The sequence below is a fragment of the Wolffia australiana genome, chromosome 14 (assembly GCF_029677425.1).
Source record: "Wolffia australiana isolate 7733 chromosome 14, ASM2967742v1".
Lineage (NCBI taxonomy): Eukaryota > Viridiplantae > Streptophyta > Magnoliopsida > Alismatales > Araceae > Wolffia > Wolffia australiana.
In genome coordinates this window covers 12,967,258-12,980,349 of record NC_135848.1, presented here as the reverse complement: position 1 = coordinate 12,980,349, position 13,092 = coordinate 12,967,258, and the positions used below count along the sequence as shown (strand labels likewise).

Sequence of the window (13,092 nt, the reverse complement as noted above, 5' to 3'; positions counted from 1 at the left end):
GTGTTAGAAGGCATTTATTTAAACAAATTATTCTCCTTTTTCCATCATCTGTCTTTCTTTCATGTCAAAACATTTATTAAACAATGTGATAATCACTCACTCAATGTAGCCAATGATTGGCCAATTCCTATGATTGGCTGTAATCTGAATTTATCACTTTGTTATAAATGGATGAGCAGAATAAAACAATTCACCAAAACCCCCTAAAAGTTGTCAAACAAATATAGAAATATATGAGTTGTACACTATTATATATAACAATTTAACTTCAGAAAATTCTGTAAACATACGAAAAAGTCTATAAAAATACCAAAAAATTATAAAAATACCGACAAATATATAAAATGCCAATATATTTGTATAAATACCATTCTATAAAATACCAAAATTTATAAAAACACCAAAATATATACAAATACCAAAAATATATAAAAATGCAAAAATCTATAAAAATACCAAAAATATATAAAAATACCAAAATATATAAAATACCAAAATATATAAAACACCAAAAATCAATAAATATACCAAAAAATATAAAAAATACCAAAAATATAAAAAATGCCAAAATATATAAAAATACCAAACATATATAAAAGACCAAAATATATATAGAAATACCAAAATATATAAAAATACCAAAATATATAAAAATACCAAAATATATAAAAATACCAAAATATATAAAAATACCAAAATATATAAAAATACCAAAATATATAAAATACGAAATATATATAAAATACGAAATATATATAAAAATACCAAATATATATAACCAATATATATGTAAAAATACAATATATATATATACCCAAAAAGTATATAAATATGTATAAAAATTCCTAAATATATATAAAATACCAAAAATATAAAAAAGCCAAAAAATATAAAAATATATGAAAAATAGCAAACAATATATAAAAATACAAAAAACATATAAATACCAAAAATATATAAAAATACCAAACAATCTATAAAAATACCAAAAAAATATAAGAAAACCAAAAAATCTAGAAAATCAGAATGTATTGATAGAAATATAATAAATTATTTTAAGCTTTAATATCATGCTTATTTTTCATTTACTATAAATAAACATAGAAAATATTTGAATTTACATATAACATTAGCATGTTATTTGTAATTATCATAGTATTGGCTAAACAAAGTGAGAGGTACATCTGTTATTATTGTGTCAGCTTCTTTAATACATATAGCCTTAAATCTTGGCTAAACAAAGAAAGAGGTGCATCTTTAATGACTGTGGATAGAGATGTATCCACATAACATACTCAAGTTTGACCTTTGTGTCAGCTTATTCCCTACATGTAGCCTTGAATTTTGGGTTACATAAACGTGAAAAGCCTTTTAAAGATACAAAGATTAGTGTTATTTGAAAAATACTTTTTATGGAAATTTATTTTTCAAGAAAAGTGATATATGGTTGATGAGATAGACTATAGTGGTAGCGAGATCATTCCCAAAATTTTGAGGTATTGAGACTTGATGTGCAAAAAAGAGATGTCTATGTTTTATTTTTTATACGATTGCATTAATGAGTCTTGAAAGAATATATGAGATGAATATTTCAGTAGAGGGGTTGAATAGTTCGATATTCACCTCCCCAATTTGACTATTATGATATGATTTTGGTGGATTGCTACTTCACCATAAGATGCCGAAATCATAAAATAAAAGAAATTATTTTATTTAATTTCCAATGGATAAATTCAAATGTTATTACTAGAATCATCAATAAATATAATATAATAAATAAATTCAAAATAAAAAAATAATAATTCACGATGGTCCCTAGAGGTCATATAGAATAATGTTTGAGAAATTAAATGGTGCTTTGTGTGATTTTGGAACACACCAACAACAAAAAAATAACATCTAGGAGGCGGATGGGTAGTCAATATAGTTTTAGAGATAATAAGTTTTAGGGTTTTGAATTGAGGGTCCTGGTCAATTGAGCCAAGGATATGTCTCTATCATGTTTGTCTACATGATAGAGTCCATTATTTATTGTCACATAGATGATGTAATTTTAGTTTGTTATTCTAATTGAGACATAGAGAGAGATGTAGGGGTAGAGAATGTGTGCTTGTGAGAGAAACAGGGGTAGAGAGAGAATAAGGGAAGAATAAATAAAAGGGGAGAGAGGGAGAGTGAAGGATAGAGATGAGAATAGAGAGAGATAGGGAGAGAAAGGAGGGATATAGGGAGTGCGTGTGAGAGAGAGGAAGAGAGAGAGAGATAGATAGACAAATAGATAGAGTAAGACAGAGCCAACAACATATATCCCTGTTTAGTATCTTGTAGTCATAATATATTAGCCTAATACTTAGCTTCTACCATGTGCGGAAATATAGTATATCCATTTTCTGATGTGGCATATTCATAATTGAAAAAAATTAAAGATCTTAAATTCTCACAGATTATGCTGCCAACTATAGACATCATAATGATATGTCCTATTATCCAGATCTATTATGAGATAACAGATATTAGAAAAAGGGTAATGATTGTGGTGATTTTGTATGGACAGCGTACAACACTTGCCGATATTGATCTCTGATACTCACTTTGGGAATTTATATCTGAACAAAAACACGCTAATAAGAGAGGGACAGAGAGGTAGGGAGAGTGTCAGTGAGAGATATGTATTTCATAAACCCCTAGGGCATGAGAGGCATGTATCAGTTTATTTCATACATGCAAAGTGTTTTCTACACCATAGTACTTTATCACATCACCTTTCTTGTACCCAAGTCAGACATTGTCTCATCTTGTACCAAGGGTAGATAATCCCATCTTGAATACTCAACCACTTTCACTCATAAGTCATAGTTGGAACATGACAGTCTATTGACATAATAAGTTTAGTGTCTCAGCTCTAGGGACCACAAATAGTATCATGATGTGAGCTCTTTCCCTACACCCACCATCGATCCTTAGTTTATCAACACCAATGTTCATGGGATAATGTGTATTCATCATATGAGTGGGATTAAACAGTGCTATTTAATATGAATTTTTTAATGTCCGTCTCATGTATCCTTCCAATATGAATATTAAAAAAACATGTTAAAAAATATTGAACTTCATATCATGATATAATCATAATTCACTTTTTCATCTCTTGGACTTAAGGAGTTCATGATAAAATATCCCACGACAATACTAGTGAGTTAAGTACTAATGAAATGAACAAAAACAACACATGAAAGCGTGATCAGATAGTAGGATACTTAATATTCCATCATCATGTGCACACACCACAGGAAACCAACAAACCCTTTGTAGGGAATACACTCCCTAAATAAGGATATGATTAATGTGTTTCTGAAGCCTCCTCACATAAGAAATAAAATTTCTATGAATATCTTGTCATAAAATTCCAAAATAAATATATTCAATTTAGAAGATTATTTTATTTAAGAATATAATGGCTGCAAATCCTAAAAATCTAGAAAAGTAAAAACATCCTTCTAAAAATATGAAATTATATCAATGTTGATAATACAGAGGTATACATACTTAAATTTAAAAAATTATAAAAATTATGGTGTTTGTCTAATAATTAGCATGAGATTACACACCCGCATGACATCCCTCCCCTACTTGAAACCAGAGTCACTGCATAGTGGGGACTGTAATAGTGTGTGATGGGAATTGACTCAATTGACACATGATAATTTTAAAGCGAGTGCTGCCATGCTCTTTGGGGACATCCCCCCAAACAGGACCATCTACATCAAGAATATCAATGAGAAGATAAAGAAAGAAGAATTGAAGAGATCCCCTTAAGCTCTCTTCTCTCAATATGGAAGAATTCTAGACCTTGTCGCCCTGAAAACGGAAAAACTACAGGGTCAAGCATGGGTTTTATTCAGTGAAGTCCCCTCTGCAAAGTGCTGCAGTACGCCACATGTAGAATTTCCTTTTACAACAAACCAATGAGAATACAGTATGCCAAGACTAAATCTGATTGTATTTCCATGGAAGAAGCCATAGATAATCCAAAAGAGAAAAGGAAGAAACAAGAATAATCTGAGACAAAACAAAAAACCAAAGAGGCAGAAAAACCTGGAGCACCCACTGTGGGCTGCACAAGGAAATCAATGGGGCTTCTCAGGCTGGAGTAGGAAAGCTAAGTGCCAAAGACATGGCTGCGGTGCCAAATAACATATTGTTCGTGCAGAATCTGCCGCATGTGACAACAAGCATGATGCTGTAGATTCTCTTCCAGTAGTACCCAGGTTTTAGGGAGGTGAGGATGGTCGAGGCCAAGCCCCGCATCACCTTTGTCGAGTTTGATGACAATGCGTGGTCCTCCATTGCCATGAAGGCTCTCCAGGGATTCAAAATAACCCCCCATAGCCCCATGTCCATCTCCTATTCCAAGAAATGGTCCTTCCCTTTCTCTTTAAACATGCTAGACGCTTATGTCTTTTTAAAGGATTCAAGCAAGAATTTTGTCCAAAAAAAATTAACGTAATGGTAATGGTGATGGCCTCAATTGACTCAATTAAAATTTGATTTCCCATCAAAACCTCCAGTCTAATGTCAATCTGAAAACAAAAGCATATATACAGCCAAAATATCACCTTTGCACTAATCAAATACATAATTTATTGGTTCCTTGAATATCCATCTTCAAGCCATTCAGATGTCCAACATCTATATGTATTCACACAATCTTCAGAGCACTGTATTTCCATTTCTTTCCTTGAACTGTGCTGCCAGAATTTTTACTTCATCTCCATCTACTCTCACTAGATGCTTAACCTAGTAAAATCAAGAGAAGAAAAGGGGGACCCAAATTAACTCTCATGAGTACCAAACGAGGGTGCCTTCGTCTACTTGTAGTACTTGGGAAAATTTGATGGAAGTCCTCATTCCTAGGAAATTTTAATAGAAGTCTCCAAACTTATGTGTTTTACCTTCTAGGCCCATGTCAATCTAATGTCCCAACAACCTGTATTTACCAACCTAAAGAATTAACTATATCAATTTATAGATTAATTTATCAAGGATTGCTTTAACCCAATAAACATCTTGAATTCCCAACCTCTAGGTTGCTAAGCACTATGTCAAATCTCTCATGGAACCTTTAATGATATCCACTATTATGTGTGTATAATACTTCATCCGTGCGAGACTCTTCAATGGCATAGGGTTTGGTTAACTGTGGGACCATAATTCACCATTCTAGTTCTTACTAATTATAGTGAAAGCATCATAGAAAACCTTCTCTAGTACTTCCACTAGCATAGAAAGGTATTTAAGTGCATCTTCTTCCATGAGTCAATGTTCTCCAATGTGGAGGGAAAGTGATCCCATCTTGACCTCACCGTCTGTTTTGTTGACTTTTTGCTCCATTTGAGCTAAGATGGTTTAGAATCTCTTGGCTAGAGACTCGTAGATCATAATCAATGAAACCTATCCACAACGTGTCTTTGGTACCTCAGGCCTAAGGACCACTTACACAACTGTGACATAATTAAACCTAATTGATGTTATGATCATTTAGGGATTCATATGGATCAATTCACTCAAATATTTTCTTGAATAACACCCACTACTTGTCTTTAGTTTCTCCTCACAAAAGGATAGGGGATCAGCCATAATCACCATATGAATGGGACTGGACATTGTTATTCTAGCATATATTTTGATTTTCTCTTTTAGTATCCTTAGAATAAGAATATAAATAATACATATTTAAAGACTAATGATCATCATATTATGATTCTATGTGCATTATAATGAATATATTGAATAAATAAATATTAAATAAATCAATATTAAGGGTCACATATATTTTCAAAAAATAAATGTGTTGAATGAATTTGATTGTAATTAAATATCAAAGAAAAATAGATTGAGGATGTAGATAAAGGTGGATGTAGGAAATAAAAAGAGAGTTAAAAAGTTACAAAGAACATGGAATGAAGCAATGAGAGAGTAATGTATAAGTGTGTGCATGAGTGTGGATGTGTGTTAATGAGTAGGATTGATGGCTGATGAAATGACATAATGGATAAATCAATCTATTGTAAATGTCTACATGACAATATATTTTACCAAACTATGTTTTAGATATAATTATATATAATATAATTAAATAAACATTGAGGAAATAGGATGAAGATGTAGACTCAAAGATATCACCTCAGATGCTTATGCACTACCAAAATTTGGAGGAATTTTCCCCTCCAAGATTAAGTTTCATCAGTAAACTCCAGCCTTCACAAAACTCAGTAAATCAATAAATGTTTATGGATCAGGGATGTCACCGCTTTGTTTCAGATAACAAATGTAGGAGAAAATCCTTTAAAAATTTTAAGACCTGGGGAGGATCATTTTATTTATCTGAGTCTATTATTGAGTAGAGTTGAAGAACATGAACTCTCTCCAGATTTTGGCTCCATCTGTTCAAGATTTTGGAAATTGGATGTATCTAGGCATTCGGTGTTTTCTCCATCACATTTTTTTGAATTTTTTTGCAGTAGAAAACATTTTATTGGATTTCATAACCTGCCATTATCTGAACTCTTTGTTCCAATATTTGTGCCTTCTAGAATTATTCATCCTTGCATTCCTTTAATGTTTTGTGAGACTTGTGAGTACAGCTATTTCTTTTTATGCAAATCTTCATGTCTCTATCATGTTGCCACATGTTTCCTGTGGATAAGAGAACAAAAAATAATGCCTTTTTGTGACTTCAAAATACAAAATTTTTATGGCCACCATGTGTCTGTGCATGTTCTGCCTTTAATCAATTATACTTTTTTTGGTCCACATATCCCTTTTGCACTTAAAAATATGATCATGTCAAATTATAGATACCATGATGTTGTTGTGAATTCATTTCCATGGCATAACCATTGCGACAGATTGCAAGGTGATAATAACTAACACTAAAACCCAAAAACACAATTTTTAAAAATAAATCATTATAATATTATTCCAAGTAATTAGTTTTATAAAAAAATTATGTCACACAACTGAAATCCAAGATTTTATGACACGTTGGATACCAATATTGATTCACACTAAAATCCAGAAACCACATTAACATATATTTATTTGGTAAACTATTTCATTTGAGTATGATATAGAAAATAGATAAAGTCTAGAAATTTGCCTAAAATAAATGAAATACTTTTAATTGCAATAAAAAGAATATAAGATAATTGAAAAATACATGCATCTAAACATCTTGTGAGATTAATGTAATAATTAATGTGTTGTCAGACCCCAAATAGAATCATTAAGTCCAGTAGGAATGTTTTTGAGATTAATTGATTTACCCGAAGAACCTAAATGTGTGAGTATAAAGTCTCGATGGTATAAATCACATCCATTAGTTTGAATGTACTCATCAAACACCAGAAAAAAACATGTTCAAGTCCCCTGTTATTCTGGAAACATCTGGTGGTCACGAGGAGTGAAGCTTAGGTTTCACCATGAATGATACTAAAAATCAAGAGATGATCTCACATGTTTTACTTTTTAGGGAATTTCTCACAAGAGGCAGCAACCTAATTATTGGGGTTCTACTCTAGCATTCATCTGACCTCAAAGTAAGGGTCTAACATTATTATCATAGTGTTCAAGCATAGAAAAAAAATGCGCATCAATGAAATTAGGTGGGGAGGATATAATTAGATAAGGTATCTATGTTTAGTGAACAGCACCAAAAATGTGATAGGTGGATAAAACTATGAACAGAGGGAAAATTTTTCCTAAGATAGTCTACACCAAAGATAATTGAATAAATAGATAAGGTAAGTCTCAATGATGTAGTAATGAACACATACATCAAATAAGACGAGAACAAGATGATGAAAAATTATGGTGGCATCCTTGTGAAGATGGGAAAAATATTTAAAACTACAAACTATGTAAAAAGATAAGTCCTTTATTTTTTATTATTGATTTTGATCTATTTGTTAGTTTTTGTTTTTATCTTTCTCTTAGGGGTTAGAACAAAAAATCAAAACAGCCAACACTACCTAACTGAATGGGAAATCTCACAAATAGTTTTCCTAACATGAAGAACTTTTCTCACACAATAATGAGGCATGATAGATAAATTAAAAGGGTGCCTGACGGTGCCAGGAATTATTTGCGTGCAAATGAAAGGCATAAAATCGTAATAGGTTGAAAGGTGATATTAATTCACACTTAACCCATAAAAAAACTTTAAGCTGATTTAGTAAACCTGTAAAATTTTATTATAATAAAATTGGTTTCATTACGTATTTTATGTCCAAAAATTCTCTAATAGTACTTGAAATTTATAAAATCAAACTTCCATTCTAAAAATGCATTTAACTGTTTTCAGGTTGATAACATGCACGTATGATCATTTAAATAATACTAATAAATATCTAAAATAAATGATATCAAATCCTTAATTAACATGGTATCATTTATGTTGTTTTGGGACCAACTTCTTAATGAAAATGAATGGGTTTGATTCCTTTCATACTTTTCCGATGCCAAACTTCAAGCATAGTGTGAGACCATCTCAGATTGCTCTAGACTCAGCTTCCTTATTGAGTTGTGTCCATAACAACATAATAAAATGTCATGAGGTCTAATTATGCTCCTCTGCTAACTTTTCCTGGGGCACCAAAATGGCTGGAACTAATGGGGCTACACACCCACTCACCCTGCACTGCTCTCCTGCACCAGCGTGAATGCACCCCATACCTTTTGTGAGGTTTGGTGCAGCTCCACAGAATGTAAGATTATGATGTCACATGGTCTTCTGTTGACCTCTAAGATGAGGAATTTGCAAGGATTTAGGTTAGAATCTTGAAGTGATGCAAGGAAGAAGCAGTGAGGTATGTTAAATTGTTTTGAAGAAGAAATTGAGACTTGTAGAATGGTGATCAATAGCATAGTTATTTTGTTGCAGTACTAATTGATGCCTGAGATAGGTGTACACATTTTAAGAGTGAGATATATGGGTCTTATGTAGTAGATAATAGGACTGAGAGAATGATCCATAGAGCAACAGGTTGGCGCCAGTTCAAGACAATCCATTTATCCTCAGAGCTGCATTACCAAAGTCCAATAGATCATACAAAGGTCAATGGGCAAGCTAGCCAGAGGAGAAAGTCAGAGGCACCGAGGAGGTGGTGATGAGGCCGGAGAGCAGGCCAACAAGGACGGCAGAGTTATAGGTGCTTGGCTCTGTTTGTATGTAGTTGTTGCGCAGGTCAATAAATGAGTCGTTCTTGAAGGGTCCTGCGACGAGGGCTCCCATTGCCACGTTTGGGTTCGGGTCTGGAGAGCTCAGCCACTGGAACCCTTTGCACCCAGTGGTCGCATCCGCAGGGATTGACGCGCCCCGGTGGTGCACTTGTTGGGGGTACTTGCTCCCATAACCCACCAAGTAGCTTATCTTCATGGGGTTGTCCCCAAGAATGTAGTCCACCTGCAGGATAAAATGGTTCAGTTAAAGATCTTATAATCATCAGTTCTTTTGCTCTTATGAAATGTTCATAAACAAAGAGATGGGTCCAGGGGAGCACTGCCATGTGGCACGATCAATAAATTTCATAACGCCTGTTTCTGAAATGAGGAGCTGTGAAGTATTTTGGACCAGTTTGATCAAGGAAAATTGATCAAAATGAAAGATGATTTGTTGGATTGATGTGATCATCAGTTGAGATGATCTAACTGTTTAAATTAGATTCATTGTCAACCCCTGCGTTAACTAGAAACCCTCTCAAGAAATAGGAAAAGAGCTACCTGAGAGGCTGCAAAATTCCGGAGATCTGCTGGCGTGAACGACGTTCCTCCACAGTCTACCGAGGGCACACGAGATGTTAGCATGTAGTCACTGAACATCAAGGCAAGGAAGGAGGCCCCAACTGGATGTTGCAGAGAATTCCATTCCTCCACCCATATCAGCCCACCTGCAGTAGAATTACTGAGTTGATGATGGTGATAGAGCTTTTTTAGTTTATGTTAATACCTTCAGTTCTGCTTGTGGTGGCAGATGGCGAGCCAGGAAGGAGCCCGCACACCACTGACTCGGCAGTCTTCCTGTAATTCTTGAGATCTACTTTCTGCGTATTTGAAGACAGTTGCGGGCCGAGGATGTTCACCCTGGAGAGCAAGACCTAGACAATTTTTGCAAGAATCATAGTCTAAACTTTAATGTTGGAGAGAGTGAGAGTGAGAGAAACAGAGAGAAATGCAGACAGACAGATAGATAGAGCGAGATAGAGGATAGAGAGAGAGAGAGAGAAACAGATAGGGTGAGTGTGAGAAAGAGGGAAGGGAGGGAGAAAAAGGTAGACAGAAAGAGACAGAGAGAGAAACGCAGACAGACAGATAGATAGTGAGAGTGAGATAGAGGATAGAGAGAGCGAGAAAGAGAGACAGAAGGATAGAGAGACAGTGAGAAAGAGAGACACCCACATAGAGACACAGAGTGAGAAAGAGAAATAGCCAGATACAGAGACAGAGTGAGAACGAGAGACAGCCAGATAGAGAGAAAGAGTGAGGAAGAGAACCAGGGAGACAGAAATATAGAGTGAGAAAGAGAGAGAGACAGACAGAGAGGTATAGTGAGGGAGATAACCAGAGAGGCAGAAATATAGAGGGAGAAAGAGAGACAGACAGACAGAGAGATAGAGAGATAGCCAGATAGAGAGATAGAGAGAGATAGATAGAGAGATACAGAGATTGAGGAAGTGAGAAGGAGATACGGATTGATAGATAGAAAGAGTGAGAGAGAAAGATAAAGATAAAGATAGACAAATAGAGGGGAGAAATAGAGAGCACTCTCCTGGAGTATAACTGAGGGGGAGTATTATGACCGATTTGAGATCAAATGTTGAAGGGGGTTTCATAGTTTCATACCTGGGTTCCAGCTCGTTTGTCATCCCAACTGAACCAAGTGGGCTTTCCCCAATCAGCGTACAGCCTGCCATTGGTCTCTGTCACATATCTCATAAAGAACTCCTCCCCAGTTGCATGATACAGCCATGAAGCTGCCCACAGAAGCTCATCCAGGTAGCCAGTGGAGTTATAAAAGGTCTGAACGCTGGGGACACTCTCACTGTACAAACCCCTGTACTTGTCTGCAAAATTGAATAGCTGGCGAGCATGTTTGAGCAGAACCGCAGAGTAAGATGAGTCAACCGATCTGAAGACAATGGAGGCCGAAGCTAAAGCCGCCGCCGTCTCCGCCGCAATGTCCGAACCGGGTGCACTCTCATTGATTTGGGTGAGTGGCCTTTTCTCAGACATTACCTCCGGCCTCTCCCAACACTTGTGATCAATGTCAGGGTCTCCCACCTGAAACAACTCCGGTTATGAATGCTCTTGTAGACATTTGAATGCGCTCCCACCTCAAACTGAATCTGATCAGAAGAATTCGATTGATCCAACAGCCATGATCACAATCACATCAAAAAAATGTGATTGTGTCAACAGCTTTGATAGTGAACAAGAAAAAACGATTCGATCGAGATCAAAGGCCAGATCCTGCTCTGCCATGCTGCACTGCTGTCTGTAGAACACCACACAGTCCAAATCCTCTGAGCCCAATAGGTATTGTCAATCGATCTACTAGAACTGATCATTGGTCAGTTCAATCAAAGTGGACATTTGCAAGATCAGAAAGTAGATCGAATTAAGGACTAATTAATCATAAGGAACCGCAACCACTAATCGCCAGCGTTTTCTATCTCGAAACTCTAAAGATTGGCAGGACTTCACCTGAACGAATAGCACGTTTTCTTTGGGATGAGCATTGACCAAGAAGTCCGTGATCCACTTGAGAGAGTCTTGAGCAGGCTCCAGCTGCTTCACCGCTTCCATCTGGTCTCCATACTCGAGAATGCTCCAAGAGATCACTGTTGCAGTGAACGCCATGGGAAGCCCGAATTTCACATGATCTCCAGAATCATACAATCCCTTGGACAAATCCAAATTCGCTTCTTTCCCATCACTCAGCGCAGAATCACCCCGCCAAGGGATCTTGTTGTCAACCAGCTTCCCCGCTGCAGCAGAATTCATCAGAGAAAAGAAAGAAAAAAACCCAGAAAGAGATAGAATTGTACATTTCTGAACGTCGAAGAATTGGATGGCGACGGAGAGAGCGTCGGCATACTTCTTGGAGATAGCGCCAGGAGGGCCTGGAACAGGAGAGGGCTGAACATCGGAGCCGGAATGGTGGGATTTCTTCTTGAAAGCGATGACCACGCCAGTGACGACAAGAGCAGCGATCACGAACACGGTCAGCCAGCCGCACCAGCCCTTGAGCAAACCCATCCTGAGCTCGAAATCTGTAGTAACTCTTGATCTATTTCTTGTGGGTTATATACAACATTTCATGTTCATGATCGATCAATCGATGAGATCTCTGGAAACGGAGATGGGTCAGCGATCCAGATCTGCAGGAGGGCTGGACCGCGGCAGTAACTCCCCGGCCACCGACACTTGCACGAGACGACAAAAGAAAGCAAGAGGAATCAGCCGGCAGCCATTGTAGTATCATCGCCAAAGATTCCACGACTTGGGAAATCGATGTTTTGCGGCGTAAAATCGATCTGGGATCGAACCTGAGCGAATGGGGGAGGTGGGTATGCTTAAAAATGCTTTCTTTGTGTCTGAGATCGAGCGAGATGGGCAGTCGAGGGCGAGCCGATTGGACGGAGGGGGGGGGGGGGGGGATTTTTTTGTTCTACCCCGTCTACTACTCACAACCGTCAATTTCGTCTTCCCCATTTGGGTGTTACAGTTAGGAACAGGTAGGACGTCGCCATTCTGCCATTGGTCAAGAGGAAAAACGCAGGGTAGACATGGTCAATCTGTTCTTTTGGTGCGAATTTGTGCGAATTTGTGCGAATTGTTTGTTCTGTTCAGTTTTCCGAATAGAACAAAAACGAATTTGATCAGAACATCGAACAGACCTGTGTTCTGTTCTTTTGTTCGCTTTGTGCGAATTTCAGTCTAATTTTGTGCGAATGTGCGAATTTGTGCGAATGTGCGAATTTTGTTCGTTTTTGAAAAAGAAAAGAACAGAACAAAGAACAATGGTTTGTGCGG

General features: G+C 36.4%; 1 protein-coding gene and 1 pseudogene across 1 annotated transcript; one reads left to right on the top strand and one right to left on the bottom strand.

Annotated features, from left to right (window-relative positions):
- The first annotated feature begins 3,723 nt into the window (after window positions 1–3,723).
- On the top strand, window positions 3,724–4,507 carry LOC144712508 (U2 small nuclear ribonucleoprotein B'' pseudogene; annotated as a pseudogene).
- Window positions 4,508–9,054: 4,547 nt separating this feature from the next.
- Window positions 9,055–12,676, bottom strand: GH9B7 (glycosyl hydrolase 9B7). The gene is made up of 6 exons (XM_078586643.1): window positions 12,105–12,676; window positions 11,761–12,044; window positions 10,900–11,337; window positions 10,007–10,154; window positions 9,781–9,947; window positions 9,055–9,463 (listed from the first exon to the last, which is right to left on the bottom strand). The coding sequence occupies exons 1-6, from the start codon at window positions 12,313–12,315 to the stop codon at window positions 9,128–9,130; spliced, it is 1,584 nt and encodes a 527-aa protein (XP_078442769.1). The 5' UTR covers window positions 12,316–12,676; the 3' UTR covers window positions 9,055–9,127.
- Window positions 12,677–13,092: the final 416 nt, after the last annotated feature.